Source organism: Loxodonta africana, chromosome 18, assembly GCF_030014295.1.
Source record: "Loxodonta africana isolate mLoxAfr1 chromosome 18, mLoxAfr1.hap2, whole genome shotgun sequence".
Taxonomy (NCBI): Eukaryota; Metazoa; Chordata; class Mammalia; order Proboscidea; family Elephantidae; genus Loxodonta; species Loxodonta africana.
The window spans coordinates 7,711,902-7,737,002 of NC_087359.1; the positions used below are offsets into that span (position 1 = coordinate 7,711,902).

At 39.5% G+C, this 25,101-nt stretch overlaps 1 protein-coding gene across 1 annotated transcript in view; it reads right to left on the reverse strand.

Annotated features, from left to right (window-relative positions):
* Positions 1-417: 417 nt before the first annotated feature.
* BPNT2 (3'(2'), 5'-bisphosphate nucleotidase 2) overlaps positions 418-25,101 on the reverse strand; it is a 40,676-nt gene continuing 15,992 nt past the window's right edge. The window contains exons 4-5 of the mRNA XM_064270426.1: positions 3,320-3,481; positions 418-1,778 (exon numbers count right to left, since the gene is read on the reverse strand). Coding sequence (XP_064126496.1) covers positions 1,507-1,778; positions 3,320-3,481 — 434 coding nt within the window. The 3' untranslated portion in view covers positions 418-1,506. The remainder of the gene's footprint in view (positions 1,779-3,319; positions 3,482-25,101) is intronic.

The following is a 25,101-nucleotide window of genomic DNA, read 5'->3' on the forward strand; positions in this document are numbered from 1 at the left end:
GTATGCAGAATCCATCAGGCTAAAATATCCATTCTTTGGTCAATTTTACCTCCAAGATAGGAAAAGAAGTGGAAAGTTGCCCTAGCGTTAAAGTTAAAAAAAAAAAAAAAAGAAACAATGAGATATCCCTCTCCTTATCACTGTATTATATGACATAAGGACACTGAAGTCACCTAAAATATTGTTTACACGAAGTTTTCATGTACCACACTGAGAGAAACTAGACTTCCCGAGGAAAGACAGCTCACAAAGCTAGGTTCCAGTGACAATGACACAAGAGAGTGTGTCACAACATTTCTTCCAACCAGATTCTGCAGACTGAACTAAAAAAAAAGTCATTAAAGAGCAGCTTTAACCTTGAATGTTTTAATCTGAAGGGAAACTATTTTCTCACAAGATATTACTTTGAGAGTCTGATCAGGTTAGATCCATTTATTACTGGTAAAAGCAACCATGGCAAAAGTAACTACGACTCATTCTGAAAACAAGGGAAGCTTCTACATACAAACCTGTCTTTTTTTTTTTCTTTAAGTACTAAAACAAAGTTAAGTTTTGTGTTTTTGAAAATAACGAAAGCTAGTTCAATTCATGTAATGTCAAGTAACTTTCAGTTAACAGAATCATTCATATTCTCACACTGCCTTATAGTATATCTTAACCCTAATGAGAAAATGTACCAAAATCCTAGTCCTAGCCCTGAAATCTTAAACCGAATCTTACGGGATAAAGACTGAATGTTGGTAGAGAAGCAAAGACGGATGGAACCAAGCATCTTTCACAGGAAAAGTGAAAATCAACAGCAAGATGGTAGAAATGTTAAACTCATGGGTTTAAACATGTCTTGCTTAAAAACAAAACAAAAAAACCCAAAAAAACCATACACACAGAAATTACAATTACAATGCAAACCATCATATGTGTACATTTTCTATTAGCTGGTGAATCTGTTACTAAAATATCAAAGAAAAAAATCAACTTAAGCTTTTTTTCTATTTTAACCCATAAGAAAGAGTAACAGAGCATTTGTTGCATATTAATTGATGTGTGGCTTCTTGTGCTTTCCATCCAAATTAGGGGTAGGTATCCCCAACTGCTTTATTTTCAATGAGATTTCAAAGTTATATTAAACATCTACACAAAATCAATCCTTTCTTCAGCCAAATTGTGTATGAAAACACTAACAAACAGTGAAGTTTCATGATGTGTGAAAATGGTGACTCATAACCATGTTGACTCAGCTACAGATTTTAATTTGCAAATATATATATGCGCCTTGTGTATGACAAGTGTACGAAAATAGTCTCAAAAATAAAGACAATACTTGAGACACGAAGCAACCCATTTTCTCTGATCTTGCATCCTGTTACAGGGAAAATAAGTCTCTGATGCTTCATAAATACTCAAAAGTTCGATGGCCTTAACCATGCATAGTCTTCACCTAGAAATGCCCCTTGAAGCCTCCGGACGTTCGTGGTCCGGAAGAACTGGGCCCTGTAGTCAATTATGCTAATTGTGTCCTATCTTCTCCAGGTCCGGGAGTTTTCTGACCAGAGCCTGGTGGTTCATCTTGATGCTGGCAAGGAGTCCCCCTTCAATGCCGTCAGAACCAGTGTAACTGATTTCTTCACCACGCAGGGTAGTCATTTGCCCCCCAAGCGCTTTCAAGATGGCATTGCCAGCACATATGTCCCACTTCTTGATGTATGTCACGTGGATATACAGATCAGCGCTTTCTTGACTCTTATCTGGCACATCCAAAAGCGCCAAAACTTTATAACCTAAAATAACAACACAGGATTGTGGTTATTATTTAGATGATTTTAAGAAAGCAGCTTACTTTTTTTGAGTAAGTACACTGCTAAAGGTAACAGCAGGGGTGTGCGGGAGGCCTCGGTACTATGTTTGTAACTGCTCTCTACATCTAAAATTATTCCAAAATACAAAGGTTTTTAAAAAGTAACAGCACAGACATTAAACTCAAATGAGCAAAAATATGCTGCAAAGTAAACTTATTAAGCTAACTTCAAGTATAACCAAATATATGCCTGTAACTTTTTAAATCTGTTTTTTGGTTTTGCTTGCTTTCTATGGAATGAAACACAGTATGTGTCATTTCCTATGGAATGAAATATACTGATGCTAAAAAAATATATATACTGATGCTAAACACCCCTAATTTTCACCTGAATGTCTAGGCAGGATGATTTGAATAGAGACAACACAAAGTAACAATATCATTTAAGTCCTTTTATTAGCAAGGTGGGTTTTAAACAGCGAAGTAGTAAAACAAGACAAATGCAGAAGAAACTTGTTCTAGAATCTAGTTTAACCCATTCTTGGTGTTTTGGACGTTACCTTTACCAGCCAGTCTAACAGAGAACCCTCAAGAAAATAATAAAGTTATATTATGGAAGGCAGATATATGCAACCAGCATATTAAAATCATTAGGCTTAAAAGTTAATAAGCTATACTTCTCCCTTTATTACTGTGTTGATAAGGTTTTCATACACAAATATTTTCTGACCATAATTTGCTGTTTATCTGGATTAAAACACATCTGTCATGATGAACAACACTCATAACAGAGGTCAGCAAACTCAGGCCCTAACCTCTTTCCCTGCAGTCCTCAATCTAAGAATGGTTCTTATATTTTTAAACAAACAAAGAAACAAAAATCAAATAATATGCATCAGAGACTGTATGTGGCCCACAAAGCCTTAAGTATTTACTGTCTGGCCCTTCCTGAGAAAGCCTGCTGACCGCCAACCTATAACAGGTAGGTATACCCTGGTATAGAATCAACAAGAAGCTAGACAGGCACTAGACACCCTGGCTCATCCCAGCCATGTTGCTGCCTTGGGACAAGCTGTGGAGTTCAGGGTGTTAAAAGTAACCCAGAGATCAGCCATCCTAACGGTCCCAGGAAACTTCTGGCATCTTTCTGCCATATAAAGCACCCTGATGAGCTTGATCTTTCCTCTCCTCCCCAAAAGCCCCATAGTTAAACTAATAGGACAATTATTTCGTAATCACACTGTATATGAAACATTCACTGATGGCACAACACTGATGGGAAAATGCTTCTGTGCTACTTCAGGGTCAGGGCATCACTGTTGTGAGACTGTTTCTTTCTTACAAGAAGGCCAGTGCGAGTGAAAACCCACCCTCCAGGTTACCAAGTATGAACCAGGCCTGCCATTAAAGAACACTCTTTATTCTCATGTTCTTCCCTACTTGGGACAACCAAGCTGGTCTCCTGACACAAGCCTGGAGCCCGGTGGCAACATTCCCTGTAAGCAGAAGGGAGCAGAAACATACCAGCACCACCGGCAGGAATAATTGTAGTCTGGTTTCCAAAAGTCTGAAGAGCAACCTGTTTGACCATTCCTGAATGAGAACGGGACACAACGATCCTTGGCGTCTTCTCATTGTAAGAAGTACGGGCTTTCACATTTGAACCACCATCTACCATTGCCCAGGCTGAAAAGCAAAAATAATACCCATTAATAAACTTTGGGGGTTTTATGGATTGAACTGTGTCCCCAAAGATATGTGTTGTAAATCCTAACCTATGGATATAATCCCATTTTGGATTAGGACTTCCCTTGTTATGTCAATTAGGCCCTAGCAGTGTAGGCTGTGTTTTAAACCAATCACTTTAGAGATATAAAAAGAGCAGAATAGGCAGAGAGACAAGGAAGCACATGTGGGGAATTGCCACGTGGGCACCATCAAGGAACTGAGGAGGAGAAGCTGAAAGAGACAATGACTTTCCCCCAGAGCAGACAGAACGCCCCTAGCACTGGCACCCTAAATTTGGACTTCTGAACTCCTAAACTGTGAGATAATAAGTTTGTTTGTGAAAGTCACCCATTTGTGGTATTTCTGCTATAGCAGCACTAAGACACTAGCACAGGGAGACACTGGGGTTTTTAAAACTAGATGTTAGAGTCTTCAGAACTGAAAGTACCAAGTAACTGTAAAAACGTATGCTCTTTCACAGAATTATTCGCACTGATTTTTTTTCCAAAAGAGAAAGCTTTATATTTTTCTGAGTACAAAGCGACACTTACATTTTTTACATTAAAATAGACACGTATTAAAAAAGTTAAAAGTAAAAAAAATCCCACATAATCTTGCCCAGCCAGAGATAATGACTATCCACCACTTGGCCTAAGAGCGCCCAGGCTCCAGAGCACCCTGTGAGGTGTCACCTGAGACTACACTGGGATTGCACAGCCACCCAACTTCTCCTGCACCCAATCCTACCTACTTCCTTCCCTCCTCTCCCACGTTTGATCCTAACAGCACACCCCAATGAACATCTTACATGCTCGTCTCCATCTCAGATGCTGTTTCCCAGGAAACTAACTTCCTGAATAATTCAAATTTTAAAATTGATTTTTCTCCTCTATTTTTGGTATATTCATGCTTTCACTTATTTGCATATGAGCAAAAAAAAAATTTTTTTTTTCAAGTTCCTAAGTGGTTTCAGAAACGTAAAACAGTTAAAGAGGTAACAGTGTTAGTTTTACATGTTTGTTTTATCAAGAATACAAAAAGAAAAAGCCCTAGATGTTAAAAGAGAACAGAAAATTTTAAAAGGGGAGCACACCCCTGAGATGGCTTGAGATGTCTTTTTGGTTTGGAAGTTTTCCTCACTGACTATACCAATCTGTACAAGGAAACAAACTTCTTCAGATTTATCCTGATTAGATTGTTGTTCTGGTGCTCACTCCAGTGGTATATAACAGTCCACCACGCTAGCAACGAAAACTGCTGCCAGCTTTCTTCTGGCTGCAGGGAAAAACAAAATCCAGCAGAGCTTGTGTTTCTGAGTACCCCAAGGATGATGATAGTCCCCTAGGATCTTCTCATACTTTTTTCTTAAAACCATACAGAGCAGCAAGGAGAACAAATAAAAACTCCTGGAAGCTATACATAGAGAGTATGCAGGGATGAATTTATGAGAAAGTTGGCAGTAAGCAGTGAAGATCAGCGGAACAAGTGCTGGAGCCCACCCCAGTGTGGGGAATATGGCAGGAGCCTCAAAGAAGTGCCAGAAAGTCAGAAAACTCTATCGGGTCGTAGAACTCAGGTAATTTCAGCCAGGATTTCTCCCCAGAAGGAAAAGGTCCCACCTTAACTAGGAACTACTGAAAGTGGGCCTAACACATGGCAGCAGACCATCAAGAGGAAACTTGGAGAAGACCTGGGACCAAAGTGCTGTCTTGAGAAACACTGCAGGGACAAGGTGGGGAGGAGGAGAGACAATCTGGAAGGCAGCAGCTAGAGAAGGTGATGACGATGATAAGGGCCCTACTGAAACAAGACAGGATCAAGGAAATTAGAATAAACCTGACAACAAAAAGATGCTGAAGACAAGGGCTTCCCTCCACTAACAGAAAGAAAGCTTCTGAACTGAAAAAACTCAAAGTTACACAAATTCCCTTCCTGTCACAACCCTCCTGCTGACCCCACAGGAGCTGGCCCAAACATGAATAAGAAATATAAAGCTGCGGTGTCCATTCAAACATATAAGGAAAAGCACAGCACATGATTAGACTAATAAAACAAGCAACAATATGAAAAAATGTTACGGACCAGAAATGCTGTAATTCAGAAAAAATGGACAAATAACAGGAACATGTGAAATGGGAACTCACATAACAAAAAAAAAGAAACTGAAAAAAGAAAAGGACATGATTACTGCAGAAACAGGACTAAATCACAGCTTACATAAAGGAGAATAATAAATTTGTCCAAAAGTAAAGCAAACAATTAGAAAAGCAAAGAAAAAGAAACAAATAAGTAGATCAGAGAGAAAGTGAGAGGTATGGAAGCCAGTGAAACAGCCAACATACATATATTAGGAGTTCCTGGAAAAGAAAAACGAAATAATGAAATATAAAAAGAGAACTTATCTTTAAATTAATGAGTCAAGAAGCTGTCCCTGAAATAAAGGAGGACCTAAATATAAACAATGAGAGAATATACTATGTACCTAGCAAATCTGTCCAGAGTGGTCAGCTCTGAGATGTAGCATAGATCTGTTACCAGCCTTTCAAGATCAAGTCCTTTGGCACCCTAGGCAAAAAGACAAGTCACTTCCAAGTGGGGGGAGGAGGGGAATCAAGTTAGTATCAGTGGTTTTGCCAACAAGATTCAAAACACACACACACACCAGATCAACAGCTTTTATAAGCAATCAAGAAAAAAGGGTGAGTCAGAGATTTGCAACTATCAGTCTTTGAAGTATACTATAGGAACGTTTGTTAGAAATGTGAGAACTCAGGTAATACCACATCCATGATCTAGCTCTTCTCAGGTAATCTACTGGTGGACAAGCTATTCAATCAAGAGATGACTAGGGAGCCCTCAGCAAGAAAACTTTTGATTTGGCAATGAGTAAATTGCTAATGTGGATCTGAGAGGAAGCCAAAGATGGGAGTAATGGTAGAAGAGTGAGTAAATGATGTTACCTCATAGCTGATTGGTGAGAGTCAAAGGATATTTAAAGCTGACAGGTTGAACAGTAGAAGTTAAGCGTAGAAAGATAAAACGCCAAAGAAGATACGAATGACTAAAATGAGATGGTTGCCAAAAAGAAAACTAAAATAAAGCTAATTTTATTGTTGCTCATAGTGGAGAACCAACAGAGACTGTCTAAAGAGAAAAATAACTATATAAAGGTATATAAAGAAAAAGTCTACATAAGGATATTAATAAAAGTGAGCAACCAAAGAACACATTTAACTAAAAAAACAGGAACTAATTGTCTGGCACACATTAAAGGAAAAAAAGCATCAAACAATTATTCTGCCTTTCGATTTCAAGCAGTAACTACACCTTGAGGTAAACCAACTCCCGCTGACGGAGAAGGTTCTTTACAGAAGAATTCCAGTGAATATATATTCAGGAGAAACAAGAGAATTAGAAAATTACATACTACAGTATTTCCAATAGATCTTACAACTTTTACATGAAAGGCTTAATAGAAACTGAATCTCAAATGGTGCCAAAATATCTTCTCGGATTACTTTCTGGTAGCAAGGGAATCAAATAATTCTATACCTGATAGGGCAGGTCAGGACCACCTTAACCATGTTAGCATCATTAATAGTGAGACAATGAGGCATTTTATGTTCTAAAATATGATGCAGTATGAAGCACAGGAAGAATACCTACAATATATTCTTGACAAAAAATGCAGAACCTCAATCCAATCAAAGCTTTAAATGTAATTTGATCTGTATAGAAAAAATAAGGTTTAAAAAAAAAAGTCACAGGACATCCTGAGGAAGCAATCAGACAAATTCAAAAGGTGGGACATTCTGTAGGACAACCAGCAAGTCAATGTCAAGGGAAAAGGGAGGTTGGAGGTTGTTCTAGATTAAGAGAGCTTAACAAGCAAAAGCAATGTTTGTGACTTGATTGGATCTTGGTTTGAACTAAACATTTTAGGTATGACTGGGGAAATGTGAAGATTAGATGACATTAGGGAATAATTGTTAATTTTATTAGTATATTAACGGTATTGTCCTTACGCAGAAAACTGTCCTTACTTTTTAGAGATGCACATTGAAGTATTTAGGGATAAATTTCATAATCCTTAAAGTACATAGCTTCTTCCCACAAAAATGCAAATATATAAAATATATTAAACCAAAAAACCAAACCCACTGCCGTCGAGTCAATTCTGACTCATAGCGACCCTATAGGACAGAGTAGAACTGCCTCACAGAGTTTCCAAGGAGCACCTGGCAGATTTGAACTGCCAACCTCTTGGTTAGGAGCCATAGCTCTTAACCACTATGCCACCAGGGTTTCCATAAAAGATACTACCAACTGTTAATTTTTTTTAATTAAATATAAGTGGAGTATTTGTTATAATTTTAAATTTGCATCAAATTATTCAACAAAAAAGTTAAAAAAAAAAAAAAAACCTCTAAATTCTTTTTACAAATGTTCAAAAACCATGGTTTTTCTAAGAAGTAAATTTACAATGCTGTATCTCTAGAGGTCAGTATTGTATAAGAGAATAAAAACTGCAATTCAGTAGGTCCCAACCAGAGTTAAGTTTAGACAAGAATTAGTCTCTCAATATTTTTTAAAATGTATTTCCTGTACTATAAACTCAATGCATTCTGTCATAAGACTTACATGGACACAATTATTTCAAGCGCCTTAAAAAACGGAGTAGGTGCTTAGATAAATACATTGATGATGCAGTAATAGTGATGAGGTAAAACAGCAGCTAAAAAGCCCAGAAGGAAATAAAAAGTAGCTGGTACTTTGTCATATACTGGAGTTTCAACATTAACAGGTCCTATCACAACACACAATTTATGGCACTCAGGCTGTTTACCATGAAACCACTGTAAGAGGTAACAAAAGGCCTTCATTTAACATAATATTTAACATAACATTATCTAGTAACATGGATCCTGCACATAGAGTCCCAGGACAATATTAAGCAAATTCCAAACACTCCTCAGTGCAGAATAATGTAGTAAAACAAGCACCGAACCTAAAAGGCCAGGATGTGAAAGCAAACTACTACCTGTGGGACCTCAGGAAAGTTATTATTTCATTCTTTGCTGCACAGTGATGATGACAATCATGAAAGCTGTCATTTATGGAGTACATACTATGTGCACAACACTGGTACAGTATTTCAATTACTCATATGAAATAGGTGTCCATACTTCTCAGTTGAGAAAATTATCTATTATGTGCTTAGAACAGCACCTGGCATATACAAACTGCTATATAAAAAGTAAGTGCTAGGGGGCGGAGCCAAGATGGCGGACTAGGCAGACGTTACCTCGGATCCCTCTTACAACAAAGACACGGAAAAACAAGTGAATCGATCACATACATAACAATCTACGAACCCTGAACAACAAACACGGATTTAGAGACGGAGAGCGAACTAATACGGGGAAGCAGCGATAGTTTCCAGAGCCTGGAGCCAGCGTACCAGTCAGGTACGGCACAAGCACAGAGACCTGCTCCACCCCCCTGAACTAACCCCGGGAGGGGGACCAGCCGGTTCCACGGGCGGTGTGGGACGCAGCCGGTAGGAGAAGTCCCCGGGAGGCAGTGACTGATCTTGGAGCAGAAAGAGCAGCATCCGAGCCGGGGAACCGTCCCGCAGGGATTTGGACTGCTCGCAGGTACGCCATAAACACGGAGAGTTGCTCCACCCCCTGAACTAACCCCGGGAAGGGGACCAGCCGGGTCGCGCGGGCGGCGTGGGACGCAGCCGCTAGGAGAAGTCCCCGGGAGGCAGTGACTGGTATTGGAGTGGGGAGAACAGCATTCCAGCCGGGACACTTGGTCGCGGCACAAGCACGGGGAGCTACTCCACCCATCTGAACTAACCCCGGGAGGGGGCCCACCTGGTTCACGGGGGCGGCACGGCCACGCGGCTGGAGGGACGAGAAGTCCCCGGGAGGCAGCGACTGATTTTGGAGTTGAGAGTGCACCGTCCCAGTAGGGGAGCCTTGACGCTGGGCGTGGGGCTGGAAGCGGAGGATCTGACCGTGACTCCAGCGGGCCAGACCCCCTGGGGGCAATCTCCACACAGCCAGCACACATAGGCGACGCGCCCGCGGGAATCTCAGATATAACAGTCATTCCAAGCAAGACAAGCAACTCTGGCTATATTCTGAGGTGCTACTCTCCTATCTCTGTTCCCTCCCCCACCCTCCCCAGGCGGCTTCATTAACATCTGAATAGCCTGAGCCAGAGGGAGAACTCTGATAGGGATCTGACTGCAGTTTTTTTTTTAGCGGATTTTCTGGAAAAACTAGTTTCCCAGTGATGGCTCGGAGACAACAATCCATATCAAACCACTTAAAGAAGCAGACCGTGACAGCTTCTCCAACCCCCCAAACAAAAGAATCAAAATCTTTCCCAAATGAAGATACAATTTTGGAATTATCAGATACAGAATATAAAAAACTAATTTACAGAATGCTTAATGATATCACAAATGAAATTAGGATATCTGCAGAAAAAGCCAAGGAACACACTGATAAAACTGTTGAAGAACTCAAAAAGATTATTCAAGAACATACTGGAAAAATTAATAAGTTGCAAGAATCCATAGAGAGACAACATGTAGAAATCCAAAAGATTAACAATAAAATAACAGAATTAGACAACACACTAGGAAGTCAGAGGAGCAGACTCGAGCAATTAGAATGCAGACTGGGACATCTGGAGGACCAGGGCATCAACACCAACATAGCTGAAAAAAAATCAGATAAAAGAATTAAAAAAAATGAAGAAACCCTAAGAATTATGTGGGACTCTATCAAGAAGGATAACCTGCGGGTGATTGGAGTCCCAGAACAGGGAGGGGGGACAGAAAACACAGAGAAAATAGTTGAAGAACTCCTGACAGAAAACTTCCCTGACATCATGAAAGACGAAAGGATATCTATCCAAGATGCTCATCGAACCCCATTTAAGATTGATACAAAAAGAAAAACACCAAGACATATTATCATCAAACTCACCAAAACCAAAGATAAACAGAAAATTTTAAAAGCAGCCAGGGAGAAAAGAAAGGTTTCCTTCAAGGGAGAATCAATAAGAATATGTTCTGACTACTCAGCAGAAACCATGCAGGCAAGAAGGGAATGGGACGACATATACAGAACACTGAAGGAGAAAAACTGCCAACCAAGGATCATATATCCAGCAAAACTCTCTCTGAAATATGAAGGCGAAATTAAGATATTTACAGACAAACACAAGTTTAGAGAATTTGCAAAAACCAACCAAAGCTACAAGAAATACTAAAGGATATTGTTTGGTCAGAGAACCAATAATATCAGATATCAGCACAACACAAGGTCACAAAACAGAACGTCCTGATATCAACTCAAATAGGGAAATCACAAAAACAAACAAATTAAGATTAATTAAAAAAAAAAAATACACATAACAGGGAATTATGGAAGTCAATAGGTAAAAGATCACAATAATCAAAAAGAGGGACTAAATACAGGAGGCATTGAACTGCCATATGGAGAGTGATACAAGGCGATATAGAACAATACAAGTTAGGTTTTTACTTAGAAAAATAGGGGTATATAATGAGGTAACCACAAAAAGGCATAACAACTCTATAACTCAAGACAAAAACCAAGAAAAACGTAACGACTCAACTAACATAAAGTCAAACACTATGAAAATGAGGATCTCACAATTTACTAAGAAAAACGCCTCAGCACAAAAAAGTGTGTGGAAAAATGAAATTGTCAACAACACACATAAAAAGGCATCAAAATGACAGCACTAAAAACTTATTTATCTATAATTACCCTGAATGTAAATGGACTAAATGCACCAATAAAGAGACAGAGAGTCACAGACTGGATAAAGAAACACGATCCATCTATATGCTGCCTACAAGAGACACACCTTAGACTTAGAGACACAAACAAACTAAAACTCAAAGGATGGAAAAAAGTATATCAAGCAAACAATAAGCAAAAAAGAAGAGGAGTAGCAATATTAATTTCTGACAAAATAGACTTTAGACTTGAATCCACCACAAAGGATAAAGAAGGACACTATATAATGACAAAAGGGACAATTGATCAGGAAGACATAACCATATTAAATATTTACGCACCCAATGACAGGGCTGCAAGATACATAAATCAAATTTTAACAGAACTGAAAAGCGAGATAGATACCTCCACAATTATAGTAGGAGACTTCAACACACCACTTTCGGAGAAGGACAGGACATCCAGTAAGAAGCTAAACAGAGACACGGAAGATCTAATTACAACAATCAACCAACTTGACCTCATTGACTTATACAGAACTCTCCACCCAACTGCTGCAAAATATACTTTTTTTTCCAGCGCACATGGAACATTCTCTAGAATAGACCACATATTAGGTCATAAAACAAACCTTTGCAGAGTCCAAAACATCGAAATATTACAAAGCATCTTCTCAGACCACAAGGCAATAAAACTAGAGATCAATAACAGAAAAACGAGGGAAAAGAAATCAAATACTTGGAAAATGAACAATACCCTCCTGAAAAAAGACTGGGTTATAGAAGACATCAAGGAGGGAATAAGGAAATTCATAGAAAGCAACGAGAATGAAAATACTTCCTATCAAAACCTCTGGGACACAGCAAAAGCAGTGCTCAGAGGCCAATTTATATCAATAAATGCACACATACAAAAAGAAGAGAGCCAAAATCAGAGAACTGTCCCTACAACTTGAACAAACAGAAAGTGAGCAACAAAAGAATCCATCAGGCACCAGAAGAAAACAAATAATAAAAATTAGAGCTGAACTAAATGAATTAGAGAACAGAAAAACAATCGAAAGAATTAACAAAGCCAAAAGCTGGTTCTTTGAAAAAATTAACAAAATTGATAAACCATTGGCTAGACTGACTAAAGAAATACAGGAAAGGAAACAAATAACCCGAATAAGAAATGAGAAGGACCACATCACAACAGAACCAAATGAAATTAAAAGAATCATTTCAGATTATTATGAAAAATTGTACTATAACAAATTTGAAAACCTAGAAGAAATGGATGAATTCCTGGAAAAACACTACCTACCTAAACTAACACATTCAGAAGTAGAACAACTAAATAGACCCATAACAAAAAAAGAGATTGAAACGGTAATCAAAAAACTTCCAACAAAAAAAAGTCCTGGCCCGGACGGCTTCACTGCAGAGTTCTACCAAATTTTCAGAGAAGAGTTAACACCACTACTACTAAAGGTATTCCAAAGCATAGAAAATGACGGAATACTACCCAACTCATTCTATGAAGCCACCATCTCCCTGATACCAAAACCAGGTAAAGACATTACAAAAAAAGAAAATTATAGACCTATATCCCTCATGAACATTGATGCAAAAATCCTTAACAAAATTCTGGCCAATAGAATCCAACGACACATCAAAAAAATAATTCACCCTGATCAAGTGGGATTTATACCAGGTATGCAAGGCTGGTTTAATATCAGAAAAACCATTAATGTAATCCATCACATAAATAAAACAAAAGACAAAAACCACATGATCTTATCAATTGATGCAGAAAAGGCATTTGACAAAGTCCAACACCCATTCATGATAAAAACTCTTACCAAAATAGGAATTGAAGGAAAATTCCTCAACATAATAAAGGGCATCTATGCAAAGCCAACAGCCAATATCACTCTAAACGGAGAGAACCTGAAAGCATTTCCCTTGAGAACGGGAACCAGACAAGGATGCCCTTTATCACCGCTCTTATTCAACATCGTGTTGGAAGTCTTAGCCAGGGCAATCAGGCTAGACAAAGAAATAAAAGGTATCCGGATTGGCAAGGAAGAAGTAAAGTTATCACTATTTGCAGATGACATGATTATATACACAGAAAACCCTAAGGAATCCTCCAGAAAACTACTGAAACTAATAGAAGAGTTTGGCAGAGTCTCAGGTTATAAAATAAACGTACAAAAATCACTTGGATTCCTCTACATCAACAAAAAGAACACCGAAGAGGAAATAACCAAATCCATACCATTCACAGTAGCCCCCAAGAAGATAAGATACTTAGGAATAAATCTTACCAAGGATGTAAAAGACCTATACAAAGAAAACTACAAAGCTCTACTACAAGAAATTCAAAAGGACATACTTAAGTGGAAAAACATACCTTGCTCATGGATAGGAAGACTTAACATAGTAAAAATGTCTATTCTACCAAAAGCCATCTATACATTTAACGCACTTCCGATCCAAATTCCAATGTCATATTTTAAGGGGATAGAGAAACAAATCACCAATTTCATATGGAAGGGAAAGAAGCCCCGGATAAGCAAAGCATTACTGAAAAAGAAGAAGAAAGTGGGAGGCCTCACCTTACCTGACTTCAGAACCTATTATACAGCCACAGTAGTCAAAACAGCCTGGTATTGGTACAACAACAGACACATAGACCAATGGAACAGAATTGAGAACCCAGACATAGATCCATCCTCGTATGAGCAGCTGATATTTGACAAAGGACCAGTGTCAATTAACTGGGGAAAAGACAGCCTTTTTAACAAATGGTGCTGGCATAACTGGATATCCATTTCCAAAAAAATGAAACAGGACCCATACCTCACACCATGCACAAAAACTAACTCCAAGTGGATCAAAGACCTAAACATAAAGACTAAAACGATAAAGATCATGGAAGAAAAAATTGGGACAACCCTAGGAGCCCTAGTACAAGGTATAAACAGAATACAAAACATTACCAAAAATGATGAAGAGAAACCAGATAACTGGGAGCTCCTAAAAATCAAACACCTATGCTCATCTAAAGACTTCACCAAAAGAGTAAAAAGACCACCTACAGATTGGGAAAGAATTTTCAGCTATGACATCTCCGACCAGCGCCTGATCTCTAAAATCTACATGATTCTGTCAAAACTCAACCACAAAAAGACAAACAACCCAATCAAGAAGTGGGCAAAGGATATGAACACACATTTCTCTAAAGAAGATATTCAGGCAGCCAACAGATACATGAGAAAATGCTCTCGATCATTAGCCATTAGAGAAATGCAAATTAAAACTACGATGAGATTCCATCTCACACCAGCAAGGCTGCCATTAATCCAAAAAACACAAAATAATAAATGTTGGAGAGGCTGCGGAGAGATTGGAACTCTCATACACTGCTGGTGGGAATGTAAAATGGTACAACCACTTTGGAAATCTATCTGGCGTTATCTTAAACAGTTAGAAATAGAACTACCATACAACCCAGAAATCCCACTCCTAGGAATATACCCTAGAGATACAAGAGCCTTCATACAAACAGATATATGCACACCCATGTTTATTGCAGCTCTGTTTACAATAGCAAAAAGTTGGAAGCAACCAAGGTGTCCATCAACGGATGAATGGTTAAATAAATTGTGGTATATTCACACAATGGAATACTACGCATCGATAAAGAACAGTGACGAATCTCTGAAACATTTCATAACATGGAGGAACCTGGAAGGCATTATGCTGAGCGAAATGAGTCAGAGGCAAAAGGACAAATATTGTATAAGACCACTATTATAAGATCTTGAGAAACAGTAAACCTGAGAAGAACACATACTTTTGTGGTTACGAGGGGGGGAGGGAGGGAGGGTGGGAGAGGGTTTTTTTATTGATTAATCAGTAGATAAGAACTGCTTTAGGTGAAGGGAAAGACAACACTCAATACATGGAAGGTCAGCTCAATTGGACTGGACCAAAAGCAAAGAAGTTTCCGGGATAAAATGAATGCTTCAAAGGTCAGCGGAGCAAGCGCGGGGGTCTGGGGAGCATGGTTTGCGGGGACTTCTAAGTCAATTGGCAAAATAATTCTATTATGAAATCATTCTGCATCCCACTTTGAAATGTGGCGTCTGGGGTCTTAAATGCTAACAAGCAGCCATCTAAGATGCAGCAATTGGTCTCAACCCACCTGGAGCAAAGAAAAATGAAGAACACCAAGCCCACATGACAACTAAGAGCCCAAGAGACAGAAAGGGCTGCATGAACCAGAGACCTACATCATCCTGAGACCAGAAGAACTAGTTGGTGCCCGGCCACAATTGATGACTGCCCTGACAGGGAGCTCAGCAGAGGACCCCTGAGGGAGCAGGAGATCAGTGGGATGCAGACCCCAAATTCTCATAACAAGACCAAACTTAATGGTTTGACTGAGACTGGAGGAATCCCGGCGGCCATGCTCCCCAGACCTTCAGTTGACACAGGACAGGAACCATCCCCGAAGACAACTCATCAGAAATGAAAGGGACTGGTCAGCGGGTGGGAGAGAGATGCTGATGAAGAGTGAGCTAATTATATCAGGTGGACACTTGAGATTGTGTTGGCAACTCTTGTCTGGAGGGGGGATGGGAGGATAGAGAGAGAGGGAAGCCGGCAAAATTGTCAAGAAAGGAGAGACTGAAAGGGCTGACTCAAGACGGGGAGAGTAAGTGGGAGTAGGGAGTGAGATGTATGTAAACTTATATGTGACAGACTGATTGGATTTGTAAACGTTCACTTGAAGCTTAATAAAAGTTATTATAAAAAAAAAAAGTAAGTGCTAGATATTATTTACATATCAGTGACTTCCCTGTAATAGTCGAAAGGGCCCTATATTTCTTCTCAACAGTTTATGTTTTAATAATGCCTCTTACATGGTATCACCCTCTGGCTGGCCCATGACCTGCAACATATTTGATCACTCTGACTTAAGAAAAGCTTGGCACTAGCTCTCTGAGGCTCCTCTCCACTTTTTCTGCTTCCTTTCTTCTCTCATCTCCGTATCTTCCATTGTATCTGCACTGTAAGTTCTTTGCTCAAGTCCGCGTTTCTCTGACAAGGCTTTAAGGGAGGGTTTTAAGAGAACCTGATGTTTCTTGATGAACTACTATCACAATGCCCTTGAAGATACATTTTTAGTAGAATCTGTACCACTTTTTCATTCTAATCACAGTGAACTTCATCTCTATCTCTTTAGACCTCTTGGCATATTTATTTTTTGAAAGTCATAGAGATCCACAGTTAACGTATAGACCCTTTCCTGTTGTCAACAGGTTGCTACTAAAAAGAAAACATGAAAACACGTGACCTAGGGCCAGAGGATTCTTACCAGGTTCCACCAAAGACAAGGAGGCCTGGTGGCAGAGTGGTTAAGCACTTGGCTGCTAATTGAAAGGTCAGCAGTGAGAAGCCACCAGTCACTCCACGGGAGAAAGATGTGGTAGCCTGCTTCCATAAAGATTTACAGCCTTGGAAACCCTAAGGGATAGTTAGTGATAGTTCCATTCTGTCTTGTAGAGTTGGTATGAGTCAAAACTGACTCAACAGCAATGGTCTGGCTTGGGTTTTTCACCAATGAAGACAACACTTGGATAATTTAAATTCACATACTTCCCATCTGTGGATATTTTAATCATAGCACTTATGATTCTAACAGAACAAAGCTTCTGAGTTACTGTCCCTAAAAATTAAAGATTTCTTGAACATGTTTTTCAGTCTAAAATTAATTTTTCACATGTTCATAGATTTTAAGTTATTATGTATTAAACTACTTTTGAGAGGGGTTAACATTAAACCATCATCAAATTGTATAGACTGTATTTATTATAAAAGTATTTTGGCATGGTTTCTTCAAGTCTTTTCCCCAATAAATTTGTTTTTTGATTCCTACCTAAATATTGTAGCAGTCATATTAAACATACTAAAATTTCCATATCTTGTCTTTTTTTTTTAACTTAACAGTGTAAAGCTCTTCTTAAAATACTGCTGCACAGGCTTCAGATGTTATAACTTATTTTTAACAGGCACAAATTCCTATGAGTAAATATACTAGCCTTAATTATACATTCACACATTAGCTCACTAAAATACTATTCAAGTATCTCTTATTTCTAAGAATTTCAAACTCACAGAAATAATTCTAAGTCTGATAAGAATTTTGATCAACTTTGCCCCAAATGCTGCCAGCAACTGTAATATCTAGTTCCCTTTATGGCCAAGTGCAGCTAAGTTCTGGTAAACATTCAATACTTGACGACTGGTACTCTGCCAACATCAATATACAGTCTGACTCTGAAAATAACTGTCCAAAAGGAGGGCATAAGCCAAAGAAATCATTTCCAGGAATAGAAGGTCAAGCTACACATAATGGGCTTATTGATTCTTTTAGAGTATGTCTTAACTAGCAAGCATCTTTATCCTCCAGCATACTGGGCAAATCCACCTCGTTACAGAAGGGTGGGGCATTTCATTACTAACTTACAAAGACATTTCTGGAACAGAACTGGATCCTAAATCAAAGACTTCTGGCTTCTTTAAGATGGTAAGCTTGTGGGGGGAAACATACATTCCTACGGAATAAAGGTTTTTAAAAATGGACACTATCCTTATTCTTCTCATACATCACTCCACCCCCGCTCCCACCATATGAACAGATGTGGAAACCAAGTAGAATGTGAATCTATTTGCTTAAAAAAAAAAATGACATCAATTTCTTCATTTCTTTTATTGAGTTCAAAATGTTACTTCAAGAGCTCAACACTCCTTAGTAATACTTCACATTTGTTTAGTATTTTAACAGTTTACAAAATGCACTGATATAAATTTTTTCATTTCAGCCTAAAAATAATGCTAGAAGGAATATAAATATAAAACAGGAAATATGATGACTTTTATTGTTTTTGAAATAAGGAAAAGAACAAATACGCATATAGAGGTTAAGTATAGGGCTCAAGCGTTCTGGAGTCTTCTCTCATTCTTTTGACATTGTCCCTAATTGCTTCCCTAGGTCAGTTGGGATTGCATTTAGCTGCAGGTAGTGTTAACTCCATTGCAGTAGTTAAACAAGTCCCAATTCTATCTGAAGAAGTTCCTTTGTAGCTAAGAGATGCCATATGACCTTTGGCCAATGAGATTAAAAAAGAAAAAAAAATGAGATAAAGCAAAGCTTTAATGAATAGTTTCAAGTTTTTGTTTTTCTAATAAAAAGAGTATCTGGGACAGACCTCTGTCCCTCTCCTTCTCCTTCTGCCTTTCTTCCTGTCTAGAACATGGTAAATGAAGCAGCCATCTCTGTGAGCATGCAAACAAAAGCCATATTCTAAGGATTGCAAAGCACGAAGACAGGAGGCAGGTCCTCAAGAGTATCATAAAGCCACTGAGCCAGGCTTACCCTTTGGCTTTCTTGCTATGTGAGAAAACGAAATTCCTTGTTTAACTACTGCAATCGAGTGAACATTACATGCGGCTAAATGGAATCCCAACTGACCTAGGGAAGCAATGAGGGACCATGTCAAAAGAATGAGAGAAGGCTCCAGAAGACTTAAGCCCTATACTTAACCTCTATATGCCTATCTGTTCTTTTCCTTATTTAAAAAAAAAAAAAAAGTCATATTTCCTGCTTTATATTTATATTCCTTCTAGCATTATTTTTAGACTGAAATGAAAAAATTTATATCAATGCATCTTATAAAAAACTTAAAATACTAAACAAATGTGAAATGTTAACAAGGAATGTTTAGCTCTTGAAGTAACATTTTGAACTCCATGGTTTTCATGATAGGAACTGCTTGCCTTCCCTTGTCACAGAGAGTTCCTGAAAGGTTCCAATGCAACAGCATTAAGTGTGCTGCAAACTGTTGAACACTATGCAAATGTTAGGTATTATGGAGTTATTATTAAGAAAGCAGTGTGACACAGTGATCTGCACACAACTCCTGGGGCTGGTTCTGCCCCTAGGTTAGCTGGATGACCTTGAGGACTGTATCAAATACCTAAGTCTCATTTCGTCATCTGAAAATGGGAGTACTAAGGGTACTGTGTTCCTCCCATACAGGCCTATACTAAAGGTAGTGGTATTGGTAAATTACACTCCAATGTCCACTTTCCCCCTTTTTTCCTTCAGTAACAGAATCTCTAAATTTTTGCTTAGATGACCACTGAAAATAAAGTCTGCATTTCTTAGCCTTCCCTGCAGCGGGGTTCTGGCTGTGACTGCCCAGTGAGATGAGAGCTGAGTGATGTATGTAGCTTCCAGATCAAGCCCTTAGTGGGACATGTCCTCTGCTTCTCCCTGCTCACGCTCTCTACTGGGTAGCATGTGGACGGAGTGGTGAGCCATTCTGAATCATGCAGACAAGGACAAAAAATGTTAACCTTAAGGCGTATTATTACAGCAATAATATAAATCTTTTGTAGTTCATCAAATTGTCAACTTTAAAGACTATCTAAATCACCAAAAGGAGGTAAAAGTTCATACAGCACAAAGTAGATCTGGTTTTGAAATGCAGAGACATCAAATATGCTAGAAGTTCTAATCCCCAAGGTTTTTCTGCAAAGCAAATAAATTAAGAGTATTCCAAAATTAACCCATCTGCTTCTTCCCACTTGACAGAAAGCCTCTTTGTGCAGCGTTAGCCACACCAGAGACACAATGAAGGAAGGCCAGAGCAAACATTATCAAACAGGATGTCTGCGTATTAGTATCCTAGGGCTGCCATCAAAGTTAGCATCAACTGGGTAACTTACAACAACAGAAATGTGTTCTCTCACAGTTCTGGAGGCTGGAAGTCCAGAATCAAAGTGTTAGCAGGGTGGGTGCCTTCCGTGGGCTCTGTGGGAGAATCCGTCCCAGGACTGTCCTGGCTTCTGGTGGTTCACCGGCACTTTGACATTCCGCAGTCTGTGAAAGCATCGCTCCTGCATGCACATTCTCATTGGATTTAAGGCCCAAGCTAATTCAGTATGCTCTCATCTCAATCCTTACCTTAATTACATCTGCAAAGACCTATTTCCAAATAAGGTCACATTCTGAGGTTCTAGGCAGACATCAGTTTTGGGGGGATGCTATACAAACCACTATAGGTGGTCATTAGGGCTGTTCTTAACACTGGAAAAATGGACACTGTCACCATCAGGTACTTCATCATCTTAGAGAAGAGCAGAGCCTTACTTTATCATCTCTGCCACATTTTTTTTTAAATTGTACTTTAGATGAACATTTACAGACCTAGCTTCTCGTTAAACAATTAGCGTACATATTGTTTTGTGACAGTGGTTGCTAACCCCACACAACATGTCAACACTCTCCCTTCTCAACCTGGGTTCCCTATTACCAGCTTTCCTGTCTCCTCCTGCCTTCTAGTCCTTGCCCCTGGGCTGGTGTGCCCCTTTAGTCTCATTTTGTATTATGTGCCTGTCTAACCTCTAGATGAAGGGCGAACCTCAGGAATGACTTCATTACTGAGCTTAAAGGGTGTTTGGGGGCTGTACTTTCATGGTTTCTCCAGTCTGTCAGGCCAGTAAATCTGGTCTTTTTCTGTGAGTTAGAATTTTGACATATGTTATACATTAATCTCCAGCTCTGTCTGGGACCCTCTATTGTGATCCCTGTCAGAGCCGTTGGTGGTGGTAGCCGAGTACCATCTAGTTGTGCTGGACTCAGTCTGGTGGAGACTATCATAGCTGTGGTCCATTAGTCCTTTGGACTAATCTTTCCCTTGTGTCTTTGGTTTTCGTCATTCTCCCTTGTTCCAAACATGGTGAGACCAGTGGAGTATCCAAGATGGCTGCTCAAAGGCTTTTAAGACCCCAGACACTATTTACCAAAGTAGAATGTAGAATGTTTTCTTTACAAACTATGTTATGCTAATTGAGCTAGATGTTCCCTGAGACCATGGTCCCCACAGCCCTCGGCCCAGTAATTCGGTCCCTCAGGGAATTTGGATGTGTCTATGGAGCTTCCATGACCTTGCCTTGGACTAGTTGTGCTGTTTGTCCCATATTTCTGATGGGTGTTCATAAGAAGTATGAATCTAGGAAAATTGGAAGTCGTCAAAAATGAAATGGAATGCATAAAGATCGATATCCTAGGCATTCATGAGCTGAAATAGACTGGTATTGGTCATTATGAATCAGACAATCTTATGGTCTACTATGCCAGGAATGACAACTTGAAGAGGAATGGCGTCACATTCATCATCCAAAGGACCATTTCGAGATCTATCTTGAAGCACAACACTGTCGGTGGCAGGATAGCATCCATACGTCTACAAGGAAAGCCAGTTAATATGACTATTATTCAAATTTACGCACCAACCACTAATGCCAAAAATGAGGAAACTGAAGATTCTTATCAATTTCTGCAGTCTGAAATTGATCAAACATGCAATCAAGATGCATTGATAATTACTGGTGGACTGGAATGCAAAAGTTGGAAACAAAGAAGAAGGCTTGGTAGTTGGAAAATATGGCCTTGGTGACAGAAATAATGCTGGAGATTGCATGGTATAATTTTCCAAGAACTATGACTTCTTCACTGCAAATACATCTTTTAAACAACATAAACAGTGACTATATATGTGGACCTTACCAGGTGGAATACACAGGCATCAAATCAACTATATCTTTGGGGAGAAATGATGGAGAAGCTCAGTATCATCAGTCAGAATGAGGCCAAGGGCCAACTACAAAACAGACTGTCAATTGCTCACATGCAAGTTCAAGCTGAAGCTGATGAAAATTGAAACAAGTCCAGAGAGCCAAAGTCTGACCCTGAGTATATCCCAGCTGAATTTAGAGACCATTTCAAGAATAGATTTGATGTACTGAACACTCATGACCAAAGGCCAGATGAGTTATGGGATGACATTATGCACATCACACATAAGAAAGCAAAAAGTCATTAGAAAGAAAAGACCAAAATGGATGTCAGAAGAGACTCTGAAAGCTGCTCCTGAACGAAGAGTAGCTTAAACGAACAGAAGAAACGACGAAGTAAAAGAACAGATTTCAGAGGATGGCTCGAGAAGACAAAATAAACTATTACAATGAAATGTGCAAAGACCTGGTGTTAGGAAACCCAAAGAGAAGAACATACTCACCATTTCTCAAACTGAAAGAACTGAAGAAAAAACTCAAGCCTCGAGTTGCAGTTTTGAAGGATTCCTGTAATTAAGAGATCAGCTGCTAATCAAAAGGTCAGCAGTTTGAATCCACCAGCTGCTCCTTGGAAACCCTATAGGGGCAGCTCTACCCTGTCTTAGAGGGTTGTTAGGAGTCAGAACTGACTTGATGGCAATGGGTTTGGTTTTGTTTTATGGGCAAAATATTGAATGATGCAGGAGCATCAAAAGAAGATGGAAGGAATACACAAGAGTCATTGTACCAAAAAAGAACTGGTTGATGTTTAACCATTTCAGGAGGTAGCATATGATCAAGAACCGATAGTGCTGAAGGAAGAAGTTCAAGCTACACTGAAGGCACTGGAGAAAACCAAGGCCTCAGAAATTGACAGAATGTCAATTGAGATGTTTCAACAAATGGATGCAGTGCTGGAAGTGCTCACTCATCTATGCAAACCAATTTGGAAGACGGCTACTTGGCCAACCAGCTGGAAGAGCTCCATTTATGTGCCCATTCCAAAGAAATGTGATCCAACAGAATGAGGAAATTATAGAACAATACCATTAATATTATACCAAGTAAAATGTTGCTGAAAATCATTCGAAAGTGGCTGCAGCAATGTATCAACAGGAAACTGCCAGAAATTCAAGCTTGATTCAGAAGAGGAGGTAGAACCAGGGATATTATTGCTGATGTCAGATGGATCCTGGCTGAAAGCAGAGAATACCAGAAAGATGTTTACCTGTGTTTTATCGACTATGCAAAGGCATTTGACTGTGTGGATCATAATAAATTACGGATAACATTGAGAAGAATGAGAATTCTGGAACACTTAACTGTGCTCATGAGGAACCTGTACTTAGATTGAGAGGCAGGCGTTTGAACAGAACAAGACGATACTGCACGGTTTAAAATCAGAAAAGGTGTGTCAGGGTTGTATTCTTTCACCATATTTATTCAATCTGTATGCTGAGCAAATAATCTGAGAAGCTGGACTATAGGAATAATGTGGCATCAGGATTGACGGAAGACTGATTAACAACCTGCGTTATGCAGATGACACATCCCTGCTTGCTGAAAGTGAAGAGGACTTGAAGCACTTACTGATGAAGATCAAAGACTTCATTATGGATTACACTTCAAAGTAAAGAAAACAAAAATCTTCACAACCAATAAAAAACATCATGATAAACGGAGAAAAGACTGAAGTTATCAAGGATTTCATTTTGCTTGGATTCACAATCAACATCCATGGAAGCAGCAGCCAAGAAATCAAACGATGTATTGCATTGGGCAAATCTGCTGCAAAAGATCTCTTTAAAATGTTGAAAAGCAAAGATGTCGCCTTGAGGACTAAGGGGCAACTGACCCAAGCCATGGTGTTTTCAATCGTCTCATATGCATAGGAAAGCTGAATAATGGATAAGGAAGACAGAAAAAGAATTTATGCCTTTGAATTATGGTATTGGCGAAGAATACTGAATACACCATGCAATGCCAGAAGAACGAACAAATCTGTCTGGGAAGAAGCACAAACAGAGTGCTCCTTAGAAGCGAGGATGGCAAGACCTCACATCATGGACTTCGAACATGTTATCAGGAGGGATCAAGTCCCTCGAGAAAGACGTCACGCTAGGTAAAGTAGAGGGTCATCGAAAAAGAGGAGGATCCTCAACAAGACACACTGGTAAAGAAGCTGCAGTGATAGGCTCAAACACAGCAATGATTCTGAGGAAAGCACAAGACCAGGCAGTGTTTCATTCTGTTTTACACAGGGCTGACATGAATTGGAACCAACTCAACAGCACTCAACAACAAACCAATGAAAAGTATGATAGTTCTCTGAAAACTGTCAGCAATACGGCTATTATCATTGTTTGCTTCCCCCCCTCCGCCATCACAACTCATGGTGTCATTGTGGACTCACGGCCACAGTCCACACCATCATGCCACCCAGAGACCAGGGCTAACCCTCCCATCCAGTTGCAGTGTAATCGCTGTGGTGCTGCCAAAATGCAGTCCCTGTACTGGCAAGGAAGGCTATGGGCAAGGTCACTCCTGAGCTAAATGGGAAGCTCTTCGGCATGGCCTTCCCTACTCCACTCCCAGCATGACTATCATGGATCTGATCTGTTATCAACAAGTTGGGGAAGCAAGGATCCTTAGGAGCTCTGAAGGACATCCTGGGCTACAAAGGAACAAGCTTGACTCTTGAGAATTCCAGTGACACCAACTCTTCCACTTTTAATGCTGATGTTGGCAATGCCCTCGACCACCACAATGTCTGATAGGACAGCTGATTTGTCTAGGGCAATTGCATGGTGGACCTCAGGATCCACACAGAATACAAGGTATAACAGCCTTAAACCTCAACCCCAGCAACAGCATGAGAGAAAAGGAGACGACCTTGGCTGTTGCACAGTCTGTACCCACATGTATCCCCCACCACAATGAGAGGCTCTCATCTTCAACACAGTTTCTATTCCCTAAAGAAAGTTTTGAAAGCCCTGCTTTGTCATCTATCATCAGGACCAATATTAAAACCCTCACTGTATCCAGGCAATAGGTGAGGTCAGGTAGCGGTCTGACTTTAACAATTACTTAGTTACAGTTGAGATTCCCACAT